Below are 19,595 nucleotides of genomic sequence, written 5' to 3' on the forward strand. Positions count from 1 at the left end.
TATCAACTCGGCAAGGTCACTAATTAGGTTTAGGGTTCGGCAACAATGTAAAGTGCCAATTATACATAAAAAGAACATAAGATATGAGATACATAGTTACTTTGTAGTTTGTACACGTAAAGCCTTGTATCCCGAAATGGGCACGAGCACATACCATTTCGATTTACAAAGACTATGCCGTTATTTAGTTTCGTCCGTAAATTGCCAGAACCTGCTTGTGTCCATAGTAGAGACATAGGGGCATTTCAATACTAGTTTGGTTCTTGATGCCAACACAAATTGGCTCAATCAGTACAAGCAAAAGGCAGTTAGATGATGAATCCAGCAGTAAGCCTAAAGAATCATTAAATCGTGTTGCCATAAGTTGAATACTATAATAGAGAAAAGAAAAATCTTGGGAGTTTATAAATCCAAGATACAAGCCATAAAAGGTCAATCAACCAATTTTATTTTTCTGCAAAGGTCGGCGTGATACTAGAATGCTACTCTCCTCTATCAAAAGGAAAACATGATACCACATAACCAAGTTGGGTTTCTCAACCTAGTTCAGATTGGTTCATCCTAATACCATAGTGTAGTTTTCAGGTTTTACAACATATACTAAAGTCCAAATTGAAAGACATTTGTGTGCCCTAGGTACAAATTCATGTACTCTTTAGAAAAATATTCTCAATCTTAACTATCAACTAACCAAAATCATACTTCATCAGAAAAAAAAACTAACCAAAATCATTAACTAAAACTTTTAAGATTACAAGTCTTAAATGGTTTGTGGTTTCGTTGTTTTAGAAATAATGATTTTCACTTTACAACATCAATCAGAATTATGCTAATCCAATATCTACTTTTCACAACAAATTGGCAAACCCAACAGATTTTTTTTGCCAATGCTTCCTGTTTACCTGCAGAATTCATGAAGTTGTTGTATTGTGTCAAGGTTTCTCTTAGTTTTGACCAAATCCTTGATGCAAGGGGGAGGCTGAGGCCGAGGCCAGCAGTCCCGAAAAAAGCAGTATATGCGTCTTGAGATGAAATTGTGCCTTAGTGCACAGTTCTTCACTATGATTTCGACTTCTTGACACTGATCACGGTTCTATTTCTTTAGGAATGATGGCTTTTCCGCAGTAAACGTACTGCATTTCCTCTTTCCATGTCTGCAAAAAATTTGTTGAATCATTAAATGGGGATCGGGTTGTTCCTTGTACAGTATATAGCACGATTTGTAAAACGATGAAATGATAAGTTGTGGAGCGGAGGAATCAACCCAATTTTGACATGGTTATAAGTGTTGCCCCAAAAGTTGGCCGTAAAGATGTTTTTAATTCCTCGATTCTAAATTTTCATTTGGGTCTGCTTCATATTATGCGATTTGGGTCTGCAAAAGTTATGCATTGGTGTTCAAATTCTAAAATGCAGAAATATTAAAACCACGTTGTAGTTAGTCCACATGATTTTAGCAAAAGTCTCTACAAATACGGCATCTTTAAAACTACAATATTTTAACTCTATATTGTCAAATTCGTGTGGACAAACTCTAAAATGGTTCATATGATAGCGCTCGACTAAGACATAAATGAGGATGTGAATATTTGCAAAATTCTCAGGATTTGTTTCAGCAAGATTTTACTCATGATACTCGATGTGAGAAGTGAAAGCTCGGAAATTTACCTCATGTCGAAAGGCGATCCTCAAATTTGGTACATTTGTTTTGTGAATATCATTCCCTTCGGGGCCCCTCAAGAAATATTTGTCCCCAAGCCAATGCAACTATGGCAGTAAAGAGATGTAAAAACACAGAAATTTGCTGATGGCTAGCCGGATATGTTAAAATGAGAAATAAATTAAATGGTACCTTGTCGGCATGGGAAAACCCAGATTGATAAACTGAATATCTTGCTATTTCACAAATATCACAAGCGGTGAGCTTCCAAACCTGAAAAGTATTAAGTGGTTCAGGTAAGAGTCATTAAAGAGGTTGACTTTGTCTGATAAAAGAACTTAGAATTATTTTATCGAACCTGTGCAGCAACACTATATTCTTCGACTAGTGGTTCTTTGGTTAACTGAATTTGCAGCGGATCGTCGGTCGAAAGTGAAACATTTAGGCCCCGGTTGAAGAACATCGGGAATGGGTTTTTTCGATAGTCTAAAAATAGAGAGTTGTTGCTCAATGGTGACATAGCCAATCCAACCTGAAAAACAATTAGAAAGCAAACTTCTTCAAAACAATAACAAAAATTGGTATTGACGTTGATATTCAGTGATCTAGCTATAAAGTCCTAACAAGAAGACCAAAATTATTTAATGGGTACTGTTTTCTTTAGAGTTATATCGGATATGGAAAGCATCAAATGGTGTACCTGAGAGAGGTAGTACAAATATTGCAGGACGGGAGATTTCCTGAGATTAATTCCATGTGCAATATTATGGCATAGCAGGAAAGCAGCAGCCAAGTGATCTGTATCTCCTGCCTGTCAAAATATATAGAGGAATTGAGAAACATGAACAGTAAATTTGTAAATGAATCACAATAAAATGGACGACTTGGGTTTTAAGAGAACCTCTCCACAATGAGGTCGGAGTGTGAATGTTTGCAGTCCTTTGGATTCGCGAAGCTGCAAACAGCAAAGGTAAAATTAAGTAGGTACATAAGCATTTGTGGTCAATTAATCAAAACGACGGAGAACGCGAACCTTGTTGAGAGTATACAAATTTGCATAGCAATAATATGTGTAATATGCATATGCAGGATTAAATTCATTTGTCCACTCAGTTGGCGTTGGCATGTGTTTAGTTGGACGCCTCTCAGGTTTACTTTCATCATCTACAAGGTCAAAACCTACTACCTGCAAGAACAAATTAAGAACACAATTAGTACGTTCAGTAGCAACATCAGTAGAATGGCAAAAGACTGGAGGATCATATGCTCTCTCTCTAGTCTCTTCCTTCCAGAAAAAAAACTGCATATATCATTACAGCGCTCACAGCATGAGTTGGTTCACCTAATATCGTTGTCAGACTCTTTCATCTTTGATGCTCTTAGTGTCACTTAAGAAATTATAATTCCAGATAACAAAACTAACCGTACCAAGAAGGTATCGCACAAAGAAAAGCTATCAGAAAAGTTTAAGAGGCTAAAGAAAATGTAGCATCAGTAGAGAAAAACAGAACCTGCGTTAGGAACACATGTAGCTGAGGATGAGAATTTGGATTGACTGTGACTTCAAAAAGTGGAATAAACACATTGTCTAAAATATTCTGAAAGGATGTAGCCGTTCCCATCTTCCGGTAAATGTTGTACAACCGTGGTAGCTGGAATGAAACGAGGAGCAGAGAAAAAAAGATGAGTTACAAATTAACGACAGTAATTTGGTGGAATCTTTTAAGAATGTGAAGACAAGAAGAAAAAGAAGAAGAAGAAATCAATGCTCTTATTATATATAGAGTTGATCATATAAACTCGTAAAATTATGAGATCAGAAAAGTTGTTCACCTGAGACAACAAGACCCAAGTTTCAGTTAATAGACCAAGACTTTAAATATATAACTTGAAAGCTAGTTTACTTTAATACTGCTTCTCAGTATTTTTTGCCTTGTCGATTACCTGGACCTATGACTCTTGTCAGAAACTTGGTACTATGTTCAATACACGCAGTCACTGATTTGTATAAGTGCCATTTTTTTGAATCATTTGAATTAATAATGAAGCGGAAAAGCCCCGACGGGATACAATTGGTAGGAGATTATATTACATAATCTCGGTTAACATAGTGTTAGGACTTAGGACCTTACACTCTAGGTTAACATGTTTTACTATAATAGTAATAGTATAATGTAACAATGGTTGTTGTGAAAGTAGAAAGTAAATGCCCTAATAAAGAAGACAAGAAAATAAATGTCAACAGCTATATTCCCATGTTAGCCTTTTCTCAACTCACTGCATCAGATCTCCTACCGCGGATATTGATACTCATAACGTTGCACGAGTTACATATCCTGACAGAGAGAGAGAGAGAAGCTTCCTTCACAATCTAAATTTTTTTCGTAACTTCATGAAGAATAATTATCATTCAACACTCAAAGCCTATAGCACTAGGCCCTACTTCAAGTTTTACTTGATATGATCCTCTTACGTGTTTGGTAAAGAAATTTTGATATGTGATAACATCTACTCATTTATAAGAGACATGTAACACAAAAGAGCAACTCTTTCAACAGATGGGTGGATAAATTACCAACCTGAATTAGCCAAACAGCATTTTCACTATGAAGCTCATTGTTAATAAACCAGCTTGCCAACTGGTCCCATTCACTTTGTTTCCTTCCATAGATTGAGACCCGGTACTCAGCCATCTGAAATACAGACAGTAGCTTGAATTTGATGTGTGACTAACTATTAATTAAGTCATCTTATATGTCAAAATCAGTGAACAGAAAATAGTCACTTGAATTTGATATGTACTTGACAGATTAAGGATCGAGGTCAGCTAACTATTCAAGTACATCTCCTTTCATTATAGTTATTTCAAGCATGCAGCTACAGTGATTGAAGGTGCTGGATCTGCAATTGTTTCTTCGTACATTTCCGGACAAGAGACTTAACTGCCATATCTCGCAGAAGCTTCCTCTGTTCCCCATATTTATGAAGGTAACTAAGATACCTTGTTAAGCTTGCACTACCCAAGTGCAAGTATTACCCACTTAATAGTAAAATTTTCTGAAAGTATCAGCTTAGTTAACACAATAGGTAAAATTTATTTGCACAAACCTGGTACTTGCTTGCTTCCAGATCATTCAAGACTTCCCTTGTTACTTCGGCCAGAAAGCGCCCTGAACAGAAGCAGATAGAAGCCTTAGGAGGATAAGTAGAATCTAGTATGAATTTAATTCCACGATAAACCTATTTAACGTGGATACCCATTTCTAAAAAATTAAGCGCGGTCAGATATTGGTTGACACTTGACAGTTCATAAGTGGCAAACATACATCACTTTCAGGCAAATGTAAAAGGGCAAACCAAGTAAATGATTGCTGCAAGTATAGTTTGTATTGATTCATTTTAAAAAAAAAAAAAAATATTCTGTTTCCAATGCTCTATGCCCCAAACCTTGGATAAGATTATCTTGCTTTAGGAAGATCTCTCTGAGTCTGCTCTGACCACAAGGGTTATACTTCAGATTAAATTTGTCAAAACGATGAAATGTGTTTTTATCAGCATGTACATCCAACAAATCAACATTGAGGTCATTTCTGCATGTTCAATGGGAAAATATTAAGTATGAGCACACAGTAATCCTTAAAAGCATTCTAAACGGAGCAGTTAAAAAGTATACCCAGTCAAATCCAAACTTTCAAAGACTTCTTTCAGAGTAAGATATTTTCCATCTCGGAAAATGACAACCTGCATTATCAATATAATGGCATGTGATACTCAAAAATTAAAGATGCTAAAACTATATAAATTATTATGCCATTAACACATTAATCAAAGGGAACAGCTCACTGACTTGATAAAGAAGTCAAGGAAGAAGAGCGTGGTCTACCTCGTCAGGTTCTTTTTTTAGTTTTGACTTGATGAAGCGTAGGAGATGCTTCTGGTTCATGCAAGCAGAATGGTGTACATGCGTATCAACCTTTCTGACATTGTAAAAATCACGATGGGGTGCACTCTTTTGAGCCAGGAATTCTCGATCGGCATTTACTAGCATATGAAGACGGAACTTCTGCAGAGAGTAAATTAGTCCACAAGTAATTAAGACGGCCTTTTTCTACAAAAGAACTAACAGTATAAATTTGTGTGGGACTTCATACTGTATACCTCCTCAAGAAGATGCAGCCGATGATGGCATACTGTGCGGACATTTCCAATAGATATAACTTTTAGTATGTAATGCATATCAGTGAAGAATCTTGTCGCACTTGCAACTGGATACAGCTCTTCAGTTGCTGAAAAAACAATAACTGACACTTCAGCAATCTACAGTAAGGTCACATTAATGCATTAATGCAAAAAAATTTACATTTACAACTCTTACCATCTTTGTTTGCATAGACATGGACGACCCCATCCTCCATCTTAAAGTAATGCTGTTTCCCAATAAAAAGAACAGAAATAAGGATAACATCTTATAAAATAAAATAGGTCAGTCGGTTTGATAAAGATCATATCCAAGATCCAACGGATATAAATCCCTCTTTATGTAAATAGACTCAAAACATAAGGGTATTAGTGTCAATAATTAAGTTTTTTGTAGTATACCAAAATATCTCCAATCACTACTACGGTACTACCCCACATATCTTAACCTCCCATCTACGAGTACCTAATTAGAGAGTTAAATTTAATCACACGGTTAGTTTTAATCACATGGTCAATTTATCTCATGGTTGGCTGACTAAATGCCCTCACCCTTCATTCTCTCCACTCACCCTCGATTTTCTCCACTCTCACTTTTAATATATACTATATCTTTTACACTTTTTAACTTAAATCCTAAATAAAGTAAATGAATCTATTGCCCTCTGTTTGTCTCTTATTTGATTTTCAATTCATCTCTCTCTCCATTTAAAGGTCTAATAAAATTTTATGTTCAATCTCTCACTCCCTCTCTCTGTGTTCAACGTTCTCTTAACATTAGGTTTGATTTTAATTGTATATTTCGAATTTGATTCAATCTCTCTCTCTGCATTTCTTATGGTTCGATTCAATCTACCCCTCTCACTATCTCTTTGCACGCGGTGGAAACCTAGTTATTCAAATGCTTGATCCTTAGACAACTTAAACATGCGAATATTCACTAAATTCCAGGTATAGTGGAACTCTGACTTCAGAAATTCACCTCAAAGATGACTTAAAGCTTACCTCAGTTGGATCAACGGGTTCAAAATGTAACGGGTCTTTGTTCACTGGTTGAGCACTAGATTCTGTATTTGTCTCTTTCGCCCATGGGGCAACACTTTCCCTGTATACATATTTCTCCCGCAACTCTAAACACTCACGAATCATCATACATACTTCTTCCTCTTCTCCTCTTGGTGCCTCTAATTTAATAATCATGGAAAATAAATTGTATCAGGAACTTCAAGACAGTAATCAAACCGAAAAGCAACCAAAGAGTAGCAAAAAGATGTTCACATAGCTTAGATACTCTAATACTAACAGTTGTAACAAAATTGCATTACCGGAGGATCAAATAATAGGAAATACCCAGACAAAGGAAAAAATGAGCGGGACAAAAAACAGCTGTCGTTTGACTTATCACTTGTGAGGTGTGAAAACTGAAACTCAAGTAATGCTTAGTGTCGTAAACGGTGACTAAGAGGAAGGACGAAAACATGTCAGAATTCAAAAAGAACAAAGCAAAATCTAGAACTCGGAAACCATTTCATTAAATAGGAAAAATAATGAGAACTCTCATGTTAGTTATATTGTCCCATGCTTGTTTCTCAAGCACAAGGAAAACTTGAGTTTTTGTACGGAAACAAAGATGATCCCCAACTCCGGGCATATAAAATCTCAACCGGCCACTTGTAAAGAAATGGAGAATATTTGGATCTTTATGTTACTTTATGAAGACAAAATAGTCACCCCTACACCTAAGGATACTAAAGAGAATGTCAAGTTATGATATTTCATATAGATAAATCTCTTGGTAAGTGATGCGGACTAACATGGGTTTTTAGAATCGTAATGTTAAACCTTGCAGTAGAAGTAAAGGCAAGTTTACTCACTTATAGAAAAGAAGAACTTCACTCTTAAATAAACTCAGTCAAGCCTAATATTTTACTAGGGGCTCCATAGTCCTTATAACTCTGCCCAAAGGACTCCAAAGTCCAAAACCTATAATAACCCTAAAATTTCCTTCATATGACATATAATAACAGTAGGGCTCCTTCGTATAGACATAAAGCCAATAAACCATATGAGATCTCCGCATGTACAAGACTATAAAAACATTCTATTTTGGTGCTTTTCGATCTTAGATGAAATACAACTGCAAATGAAAAATTGAAAATTAGGAGAATGGAAATAATTGGGTTAAAGATTACCATTTGGTGTATTTTTCAAAGAAATATAGTTGTCTATAGGGTTTATCTCTACAATGTTTGTTGGAGCTATGACAGCCTTCGAATTGTCATGAAGAATTGTTTTACCAAGTGATCTGTTCAAGACTACCCCAAATTTTGGATCCTGGTAAGGATGCGGAACTGCAACTTCAGATAGAACAACAGTTGAATCTACAATATCTTCATCCTGTGACATGAAAAACTAATTCAACTTTTTTGGTTTCAATAAAAAATTTGAACTTTATTTCTTGAATATGTAGTCAACATTCATATAGAATGTCAGCAACTTAGTTAAATTAAGTTTTAGCAGCTTAGTTGAATTAGCTTATAGTGGAAGAGACTAAATTTCGGAATTCCTTTTAGTTCCAGAGGCTGTCACATAACCAATAGCATGCTGCAGATGCAAATTCAACCATAAAACATTGCTAAGCCCAACAACAGCATCTTCATTCTTCTCAAGGCAAGAAAGTATAGATAGCCTGCTTTTGGGTAACTGAAACATCGACTCCTTCGGTTTCTAAGACTAATAGTAATATATACACAACAGGTGTATCACTTAAGGAATTAAGTTTCGAATATTTCGGTCGAAATGTCCAAAATATTTCCATTTCCATGCCTACCGAAATTTAACTAAGTTTCTTGTAACAATGCCTTGTCAAGGAAATAAATTTCAAAATATTTTGGCCAAAATGACCGAAATATACCATTTCCATGCCTATCGAAATTTACACTGAAACCGAAACTTCATTCCTTGGTCGCTATGGGTACATTTTTTCATAACTCAGTTACAACCTCATGGTTTAGTGTTAAAATAGATTTGGACTAAGTTACTAGCTCACAAGTCAGTCGTACCATCTATAAACGTCTGATACATGGCAGCATGCACTGCATACAAATGGTCACATGGGCACCATCAAAAGGAAAACCCTTGGAATTGACTTTAAACGGAATAAAAAGCTATCATTTACACCTAATTGAAGCAGAACCTACATTATCATAACCGAGACCTTCATCTTCTTCATTTGAAAGTAGAGTGTCTTCATCATCAGACTCCTCTAGACTTTCAAATACAGTACCAGCTGCTGATTTTGGAGTGGATGGTATACCTAAAGATGCCAACCGTGTTCTGGAACCAGATTGCTTAAAAGACCGAGTGATTCCTGCAAGCGTAAAAAAGGATAAACAAAGTCTTGATCACACCAAATGTGAGTAATTGAGGTTAAGTATCTGTTCAAGATTACTACACAAGTACACAGTTAAGTGATTCAACGAATACACTTTGGCCCTCAGTAAGTTATTTATAACTACAACTAATACACAAAATACTAAAAACTGCGCTAAGAACTTCTCTCACCAAAGTACATAAATTGAAGGCAAAGCACAATAATAGATTTTACAACTATAAAACAGAATTTCAAAACCAAGGAATGAGGATGAAGAGTTGAAAGTAGTCAAAAGGCACTTAGTGGGATTTGTCTGCCCTGTTATTTTCGTACTTTTCCAAAACTCTATTTTTAGTTCAAACTATCATAATCCTATTAGATATTATATTCTACTGTTTTCCTCCAAATCGATTTAGATTTCAGAGTACAGGGTCTCAATTTTATAAAATTTACTAGGTTACTCTTGGCCATGTTTGGTGCGTGGGAACTGAATGTTATACCCGGAATCACATTTCATAATGGTGTTGATGCACGGGAATGCCTCAAAAATCACATTACATTGTGGAATGCTATTCCTCCTCAAGGGGGAATCCAACCTCAGAGGGTTGGGTGGGTTTGTGTTTTTAATGGACAAAATTAATCTCTACCAATTCTAATCTTCACCAAAACAAACAATAGGGTTAGGCTATTACCAGGAATCAAAACACTGAATTGCTATTCGTGGTAATCGCATTCATTTCCCGCGTGCCAAACATGGCCTTAAGTACTAACAATCAGTGAACTTTTCAAGACTCATCTTTTCAGATTGAACAATTCCCTTAAGTACTAACAATCAGTGAACTTTTCAAGACTCATCTTTTCAGATTGAACAATTCCCTTAAGTACTAACAATCAGTGAACTTTTCAAGACTCATCTTTTCAGATTGAACAATTCCCTTAAGTACTAACAATCAGTGAACTTTTCAAGACTCATCTTTTCAGATTGAACAATTCATTAAAGAAACAAACTTTAAAATAATAAGAAATCATACCATCAGTTTGAAGAGGCGGAAGTCCAACAGGAATATAATGAAGATTACTGAAAGACGAAGAGTAATTAGAGGATCGTATCGGTTTATCGACTTTCACCTCCTCGCCAACAGAACTTTTATCTAGTAAAGCCACATTAGGTAAAGAAGATGACATTCTGTTGTAACGAATAGTTCTAATCTTATCTTCGTCTGAATCAACACCTTCTTCTTCCTCTTCAGCTCTATCTTCTTCTTCTTCTCCAATTTCATCTACGTAGTCGACTTCTTCGTATTCATTATCACTGTAAATTACTAACTTAGATCGTTTTTTTGGAGGAGACTTGCGAAGTTCAATTAATCGATCAAGAATCTGATCAACACTTCGTTTGTGAATATAAATAGCAGAAATAGCCATTAATGAAGCTCCAATAAAAGCAGCCATAGCTAGGTGAAGAGACGATGCTGATGACTCCATTCTGACTGATACTGATGATGATGACGACGATGATGGTGATTCTCTCTCTCTCTAGAAGTCTCTCTCTCTCTCTCTCTAAGATCTCAGGTTTTTAGACAGAAGAGGGAGAAGAGAACTGGAGAAGAGAAAGGAACAACAAATGGTAAATGGAAGTGAAAAATGGCGCAGCTTTTGACTTTATATATAGATGGATTTTCTCATCTTTTGGGCTTCAAGTGATGGGCTTTTCTCCTATTAAGCCCATGATGAAAGTGAAAACCGAGAGATCAGACGGTTGAGAAATCATCAAATGGTATATGTCAGAGCAAAATACAATCACTCAGAGTTTGACTCAAAATCAGAGTGATGGACTTTTCTCCTATAAGCGCACAGTGATGGTGAAACATTCGGATGGTGTGGGAATTATCAAATGTTATCTATTAGAGGACAATACTACAAGAAATGACAGCTCCATTTGTATAGTATTTGATTTCAAATCATTGAAATCTTAATAAAACAGATAATGAAAGTATATAATCAGAAAGATATCGCACGAGTTTTTGGGTCAAACTGAAATATAGCTTTTTTTTTTGGTTGATGTTCTTGTGGAAGTGGATTTGGTAGTAAAGGCCTCACCATCAAACCTAGCCTTGGTTCCTTGGGGTGTAAGTTGAAACTACTAAGGGACAATAACAGTGTGAGTGTGGCATCTAGGTAAAGCTACTAACATGGGTTGATTAGGATTTGCATTTGGAAAAATGAAAATGCTATTTTAAGCCACAAAATTAAGCACCCATATCTTTTGAGTGATTATTGGCCTTTGCCAACTTTATGCTTACTGATTTTGCACTATCTCTATAACACAAAGAAGCATATTTTGGGGGTTATAATGGTATTAAATTGTTTATACTTCCATGTGACTGTGTGAATATAGGTTTAGAAGTTAAAAGATGTTTAGAAGAGGAGATTTTTGAAGGAGATTCTCTAATGATAATCGAATTCCCAACTTAAAAAGAGTAGTTAACTTGGTTGAACATTTTGACATATTCTCCATGACTTCTTGAAATATTCCTAATGATTTTAAGATGGAAGATTCTACGTGCATATGTTCCAGTGAAATGTCTTACTTCGTGTCTCAGTTGAATCAGTAACCGTGATATTTGATTTACGTTTGAAATTTCTTAAATCCTAAGGCTACAAATTCATGCTTAGTAATGTTGGACACTCTGTTGGGCTATTATACTTGACATCAAGCAAGTCATCTTTCAAAATACCATATCCCGATTTAGGTTGTGGCTCGCAATCAGACAATTTCTTTCTCTGTATCATCTTGGCAAGCCTTCGGGTCACTACTTAGGCCCAGGGTTCCAAAATACGAATTATACATAAAAGGACACGAGAACTGAAATACATAGTTACTTTGTAGTTTGTACATGTAACACCGTGTGTCCCAAATATGGGTGTGAGCACGTACCAGTTCGATTTACAGAGACTTTGTTGGTTGTTAGTCTCGTCTGTAAATTGTCGTGACAATCTTGTGCCCATATTTCGGACATGGGGCATTTCGGTACAAGTTTGTTTCTTGATGCCAAAATAAATTGGCTCAATGAGTACAAGTATAAGGTAGTTAGAGAGTATGCTAACCCCATCAGCAAGCCTAAAGAACCATTAAGGAAGCTTCTACAGGTTAGGTCATATATCAGAATTGGATCCTCAAACTAGTACAGTTGAAGATGGGAAGAAAAAAAGCAGCAGCAAATGATATCTTCATCCTCAAGCATAGACATTCTACACGAAGACTTCAGGAGCTACTTATCTTCGTTATCGAGCTTCCTGGACTTCATGGAAACAAACTTTTCATCGTCGGGTATCCGTTTTCTAGTGCCAGTTCTACAAGCTTGAAAGATGGATGATACCATTTCAGCTCTTTGAGAGCTGTTCATTTTCGATAAAGAAGAGTGTGATTCGCCGATTTCATTTGGATAAGTAGTAGACTCATGTATTTCAACTCGGTTGAGTACAGCATTGTCCTGTTAACATTCGAACAAATTAAAGAGGGAAATCATTAAAAAGTATAACAAATAATCGAATGATATTAGTATCTGAAGCACCTTAAGTTGATGAGCGTAGCATAGTTTTTAGGTTATCCGACCCATTTACATTTTGTTGCGTTAGTCTATGAGGGTGGTTTTCAATCATGTATTTCAACTCGGTTGAGTACAGCATTGTCCTGTTATTACAGAACTGCGGTCTCTAAGTTATCTAATCATGGACGGGTTCCGGGCACGAAGCTGCGACTGAAATTTTGACCCAACAAATTTACGTCATCCGACCCATTTACATTTTGTTGCGTTAGTCTATAAGGGTGGTTTTCAATATTTTGACGAAGAACAAGCAAACCAAGAGATTCACGTGGTTCGGTGGTGAGACCTACTCCACAGCGAGCTATGGCGCGATGATTTTCACCACGAAAGAAGAACAAGATTACAAACATTTCTCAAGAGTTTCATTGTTTGTAGCTCACTGAAACCCTAGGACTCAGCTGCCTCTAACTCTATCCCCAACACCTGTAAATAGGATACACCCTTGACACTGATAACAACTCCTTATAAGACTAGGGCAAACATAAATAAATAGGTTTCGGACAATGTATTGGTTTATCGGGTTGCAAACCGGGTTAGACATTGACCCATATTAAAGGCACTTTCAACAATTAATGTATGGGGAGGAGTTCTCGTTTTTCGGGTTCAGGATAGATCATGAAAGCGCAGAGTGCTAGATTTCGTGCGTACTATACTCAAATGCTCTTGAGAAATCTCTGTAACCTAGTTCTCTATACATAGTCAAACCATTGTGTCATTTTTCATCAGGTCGTGCAAATGTTCACTCCGCACTAGGTTTTATACCCAAACCACGTAATTGCTTTTGTTTGTGGTGCTTTTGTTTGTGGGGGATAGTTTATTTCAATTACTGGTTTTCTTCTTTCAACAAAAAAAAATTACTGGTTTTCTTGTTCTTTATTATAACAATCCTAATACTTATTTCTAATCATTTACGCCAACTAAAGATCATTGATTAGTAAAGAAATGACTACTCAACCCAACTAAGTTCATTTGGAAAAAACTACATGAGCTCTAATATTCTATATTTTTCGATGCTATGTCGGTCCTATTTATCACACAAACCCATCATGTGTAAGCCAAGATTTTAGTTGTTTAAGCCTTACAGAAGTATAAGTAAGGTGGGACAGCAAGAAAACTTATAGCATAATCTTCGAAAAATAATGCATCTGTCCTAACTATATGAAAGTCTTCGTAAGTTCAAAATTTCGCCCATTTCTTCACTTGTGCACAAAACGCAGAGGGTTTCGTTGGATGAAACTCAATATCTATGTACTCGATCGTGTATTCCCAGAAACCCGTCTATCTATTATGGGTTTTTTCCAAACAATATACTGAATTAGTACCAAAGTTATGTGTCTATTATGGTTGAATACTATCTTTACGTGTTACTACACCAAAGCTTAAGAACGTATAGATTATCAACACACAACCTTCGCAATTCAACACAATTGGCATACTCTAATTTGCAGCAAGGAATGAAATTCCTGTTTTGGTGGAGATTTCGGTAGGCATGGGAATGTAAATATTTCCTTGATCGGGCATTGTTAAGAAAAAGTAGTTAAATTTCGGTAGGCATCGAAATGGAAATATTTTGAAATTTAATTCATTGAAATGCAAGAATTGAAAAACAAATTGAAGAATGAAGACGATAGTAAGATCTCGTACCCTGAAGATTCTACCAGCACCATTACCATCACCATTATTATAACTCTCATGACAAGTGATTCCTGTTAAAGTATAAAAACAAACAACATTTAGTTAATCCCAAATTAACTTTATGCAATTAAGATAACAAAATAAAGAATTAACATAACCTCCAATTGTTGAAGATGAGTTGATTCCATGAGAAAGTCTATTATACTTAATCCATTGTTCATCAGAAAAATGATCATCTTTATGAAATTGCTTTTCATCTTCTTCACCAAAAGCTTTCAAAGATGGGTTCATAAAGCATTCACTCTTCTTTGATGTAGACCAATATCGAAAAAATGGTGAAACTGGATTTCTTTGTTGATCATCATCACAAACCTTCTTCTTCTCTTGAAGATAACCCAGATTCTTATTCTCATTAGAAATCAGAACTTCATCATTTAATCTAGGTTTCTGGTCCAGGTTCTTATAAAACCAGTTTTCTTGAAAGGAATTTTTCTTCATATCTTGTTCTTCTCCTTTCTGAGCTTTCTCTTTCAAACTTTGAGAAGAAGAATTTGAATATCCATTATAATTCAATTTCCAATTTGAATCTTGACCCAGATCTCCAATTCCAGAATTCCTTTTTCCCACTTGAGAATCTGAATTATCATCATGATCATCAACATCATTATCACCATTTCCCAAGCTTGGGACTTTATCAGGATTAACAAGATTTTTACCAGTTCTAATCTGAAATGGCCCAAACCCAGGAAAGGAAAAGCTTTTCTGATCTGTTTCTGAAGTGGGTTTTTCTTTATGGGTCTTAAGAAGTTGACGAAAGAAGAGAGCTGAACCACCATCACTAATTGGTGTTAGGGTTTTAGATTCATCAGTAGAGATAGTGTTAGAAGTAGAATTCACAGTAGTTATTGGCATAATTGAAGATTGATCATCCTTGTTTATAACAGTTTGAGAAATGGGTCTTAAATTTAAGCGACGAATCCATGAAGATCTAAGAACTTCAGCAATTTCATCATTATCTTGGTAAGATTGAAGCTGGTAATTATCATTATAACCAGTACTACTCTTACTTCCCACTGAGCTTTTTGAAGATTCCATTATTGTACAAATTTGTAGAAACAAAATTATATAATAAGATGAAGTGTTTGTAAAAATTCCTCAAAGAAAGAGAAGAAGAAAAAGATGGATAGTTACAATTGTGTTGGGAGAATAATAAGGTAACAATAATGGAGAAGATAGTGGGACATGGTCAATGGGGGATCCAAGATATACATTTCTAGGGAGAGTGAAGTTATATACTCAAACCAAATAAATTTGTAAGCATAACAATTTACTAAAGAAAAGTTTATCGATACGTTGTAAAGTATTATAGATGTATATTAAATCAAGAGCGAGGCGAGAATTTTATTTCAAAACAGGCGATCACAAGTTAAAATGGTAGGAACGAAAATATCGATTCACATTATTAATTCTGGAGGAGGCAATTTCTGGTGTGAAATAATTTTTTAAATTACAGGAAATGGGGCCGAATACCCAATTAAAAAAAAAAATTTGTTCGAAAAACAAGTTATAGTTTTATTTTGTTAAAAACTCAAATTTTGAATTTTTTTGTTAAAACTTAAATATTTTTATTTTGTTTGGTTAAGAACCCAATATTTTTTTACAAAGATGTCGCATGGGGTTGCAAAGATGTTGTAAGGTGTTGCAAGACGCTCCAAAACGGTTGCAAAGCAGTTGTTGCAAGGCGTTGCAAAGCTGTCGCAAGATGTTGCAAATTAAAAAATACTCAGGGAGCTGAAGATTACGAAAAGTTGATTGATTCTTTTTAACCAAAGTCTAAAACTTTTAGGGGAGTTTAACCAAATTTTTCATTACAGTATGATAACTAATTGATATCGGTTGAAAATATGATAACTATTAAAGTTAGACAAATTACAATGATAATTTATAGATAAGACGATATATTTAGAAACAAACAAGTGAAAATAAATAGATAAGAAAATGAGAGAGGATTAAAGAAGAAGAACTATGTGAAGAGGGTAATAACAATGGACATTAGTTGGGTAAGTGTCCACCACTCTTTTCTTTAGTGGTTGGACAACCCCTCGTTTTTTTTTGAACTTAGACAACCCCTCTTAAGCTCATGAGATCGTGAAATCGAGTCTTGCTGAAAGCAGTTTCTCATAAAATTTATCTCATGTAATTTAGTCAATAGATATAATAAACAATGTGATAAATTTATCGGGGTTTAGACCTCTTTCGTTAATAGTTTAAATTAGACGGTTATTGTATTTATCACATCTTCATAATGTATCAATGCCTTATAACGATTAATGTAGATCGTAGTCGAAAGATTTGATTGTAGGACCTTTTCCACTTCAACCAAACTAAAACACAACCCCACTACTCTCAAACAAAAAAAAACAAACGATCCAAGTACAACTCTAACTAGAAAATACCATGCATATACCTATATAATTATTTTTAATTTCTACTACTATTAAAAGAAAATGGGGATGCCCTTAAACATGGTGTTTCTTATCTCATTGATAGTAAGTTCCTTAGTTTTTTTTTTATGAAAGAAGTTCCCTAATTAGTTCAACAAAAAAAAATAAGTTCCTTAGTTTTTGGCTTTGAATTTAGTAATCAGAAACATGAATGGATCATAGTTTAATTGCGATAGTATTGATTTCAATATTCTTTTTATTATAAAAAGAAAATACCATTTATATCTTAACACATGTTTAGAGGTGCGTGACAGAAAAACTCCTTAGTGTTATTTGTAAAAATCCAACACCTATCAAGGTATGAAGGAGATGGTTACTATTGTGCAAGATCATGTTTTGGACCAATGCTCCGCGAACGGGGCCGGCCCTGGGCCTCGGCGACTCAGGCAGTCGTCTAGGGTCCCCAAATTTAGGGGGCTCCCAATTATATAACGTTATATAGACATAGATAATATTATTATATGTATTTTTATGTATAAAAATATATCAAAATTGTTTGAGTAGTAGAGTTGGTAGAGTAGTTGATTAGTGAGCCTAAGGTTAAGGGTTTGACTCCTACGACTAACATTATTGTTTTGTTAAATGTTTTCTTTTAAAAAGAGGCACTAAAGGAAAAATATGTAGATACCAGATAACAAAGTTTGTGCAAAAATCTACTTTAAACAACCTAATTAATAGGAAATTTAAGAGACTAAGTCATAACATTATTTTTTCGACTTCAAGTGTAGGGATCCCTTTGATACCTTCGCGTAGGGCCCCCCAAAAGTCAGGGCCGGTACTGTCCGCGAATACAAAATCTCTTTTACATGTATTAAGCTCGAGGTCGTTTATATAACTCACACTATAGTTATTCTCTTGAGCGACACCAGACTCTACAATATTATTCTTTTAAGATCGATATATCTTAATAGTATGTCATTTGCAGGTTTCATAATATGATATTCTTATCATGCTCTATTACTAGTGGCAGATCTAGAATTTACATCCAAGTTAGGCTAAAATCAATGGTTTTTAGAAGGAAGAACAAGAAAAAATAAAAATAAAATTGGGCGACGGTCGTAGGTTGTCGCTCGACCAACGACTTTTTACCAGAAAAGAAGCGTGAGATGGTGAGAGAGAGAGATGAAGTGGAAGTGATGAAATGGAAGAGAATGAGAATTGGTTTGGTGAAAATAGATGTTTTAAGATTTTTAAAATTAATTCAATCTGGTCTGAAAAATTATTTCTAGAGTATAAATAATTTTTTTTGTTGATGTCAAAAAGTGATTATCTATGTTATCAGTCAGTCAGGAAATAGAGACTTCGACTTCAATTCCAATGAACTACAAACCCCAAAACTCACTTCAATTTCAATGGGACAAACCTTCCCAAAACTATCCTTAAAAAAGAAAACCCTCCCAAAACTCAGACTTACAATTCCTATGGGACAAACCTTGATTTTTAGGTTAGAAGATTGGCTCATTGGCCATGTGTGGCTTTTAAGTCTGTGGAACAAAGTTTGGCAGGGTAAGGTGATGGACAAACCTTAGATTTTTAGGTTAGAAGATTGGCTCATTGGCCATGTGTGGCTTTTAATTCTGTGGAACAAAATTTGGTAGGGTAAGGTGATGGTGAACAAAACAACAATGACAAAAGGAAGAACCTAGAAAATGGCATTAGGTGTGGGGTTGTTGCCCAAGTTCCTGTGGCAATGTAGTTATTGAGGAGTGACAAAAGTGATGAAGTGAGAGACCACTGGTCCCTAGACAGAGAATAGCATTTGTCACAAAGAAAAATGGCATTTGTACCACTTATTCATCATAAATATACTACAATATTCCAATTAAAAACACTAGTACTGTTTCTTTTTAGGAGTTTGAAGTGCACATGTACATTTGCATTTTTGGTTGTAATTTTTTAATAAAATTGTAAAAGCATTAGTATAATTTATCATTAATGTTAAGTTAGAGCAATGCAAGAAGACTATAAAAGTCAAAATCTGTTTCTGACTTGAATGAAATAACCAGTTTTCATTTTCATGTCAAATTTCTCTCTTTTTTTTTTTAATGGCATTCTTCAATTTCTATTTAGGTTTAGGTAGGTGTGCATTTGTAGCTTCTTCTCTCATTTACAATTAAGCTAACAAATTTCTTGACAAACTATACAAATCTATATAACTGTCTGTTAGAATAACATTCGGTAGAGATACATATCTTCAAAGCGTCCCATTTACGCATGAACCATATATCTCTCAAATTTTTTAGTTGTGGCAGGAGAATAGAGCAGTAACCTAAGCGCCTATAGAACAATCCAACTGATAATGGTACTGGTGTGGAGAAGATTTTGGTGTCAGAGTGATGGGTTGGAAATGGACTTACTAAGTGAACTCACCCCCTCTGACTCTTGGAGTCTGGAATCTGGATAGGGAAGTATCATCTGTGAGTGGAGGAGGATGGAAGAACATAGATGATTGACTTAGGACCATTCCAAGCTTCAACAAGAATATGGGATATTTTTTATTTTTCGGTGCTCGGGATGCCCAACTTTTAGGGCGAATATGGTGTGAATTCTGATTAGATGGTCGGATTTCACTCATGCTCATCAAGAGATAGAAAATGACATGAAATCTGTCATTCTGA

General features: G+C 35.3%; 2 protein-coding genes across 3 annotated transcripts; both read right to left on the bottom strand.

The window, feature by feature from the left end:
* Window positions 1-666: 666 nt before the first annotated feature.
* On the bottom strand, window positions 667-11,354 carry LOC147542964 (putative AMP deaminase). The gene is made up of 19 exons (XM_086673628.1): window positions 10,262-11,354; window positions 9,058-9,227; window positions 8,050-8,254; window positions 6,863-7,041; window positions 6,036-6,087; window positions 5,819-5,946; window positions 5,544-5,723; window positions 5,334-5,401; window positions 5,108-5,250; window positions 4,769-4,830; window positions 4,240-4,353; window positions 3,172-3,312; window positions 2,694-2,846; window positions 2,562-2,615; window positions 2,361-2,471; window positions 2,019-2,192; window positions 1,853-1,933; window positions 1,669-1,767; window positions 667-1,154 (listed from the first exon to the last, which is right to left on the bottom strand). The coding sequence occupies exons 1-19, from the start codon at window positions 10,713-10,715 to the stop codon at window positions 1,086-1,088; spliced, it is 2,637 nt and encodes an 878-aa protein (XP_086529754.1). The 5' UTR covers window positions 10,716-11,354; the 3' UTR covers window positions 667-1,085.
* Window positions 11,355-12,059: 705 nt separating this feature from the next.
* LOC147542965 (uncharacterized) lies at window positions 12,060-15,765 on the bottom strand. Of its 2 annotated transcripts, none has more exons than XM_086673629.1 (3): window positions 14,632-15,765; window positions 14,483-14,544; window positions 12,060-12,724 (listed from the first exon to the last, which is right to left on the bottom strand). In XM_086673629.1, the coding sequence occupies exons 1-3, from the start codon at window positions 15,566-15,568 to the stop codon at window positions 12,503-12,505; spliced, it is 1,221 nt and encodes a 406-aa protein (XP_086529755.1). In that variant the 5' UTR covers window positions 15,569-15,765; the 3' UTR covers window positions 12,060-12,502. The 2 variants fall into 2 exon arrangements, with proteins under 2 accessions (XP_086529755.1, XP_086529756.1); XM_086673630.1 differs by lacking the exon at window positions 12,060-12,724 and adding an exon at window positions 12,846-12,924.
* Between the last annotated feature and the right edge of the window lie 3,830 nt (window positions 15,766-19,595).

Source organism: Eschscholzia californica, unplaced genomic scaffold, assembly GCF_041429995.1.
Source record: "Eschscholzia californica isolate CP2 unplaced genomic scaffold, dmEscCali1.0.p SCAF_4, whole genome shotgun sequence".
NCBI lineage: Eukaryota > Viridiplantae > Streptophyta > Magnoliopsida > Ranunculales > Papaveraceae > Eschscholzia > Eschscholzia californica.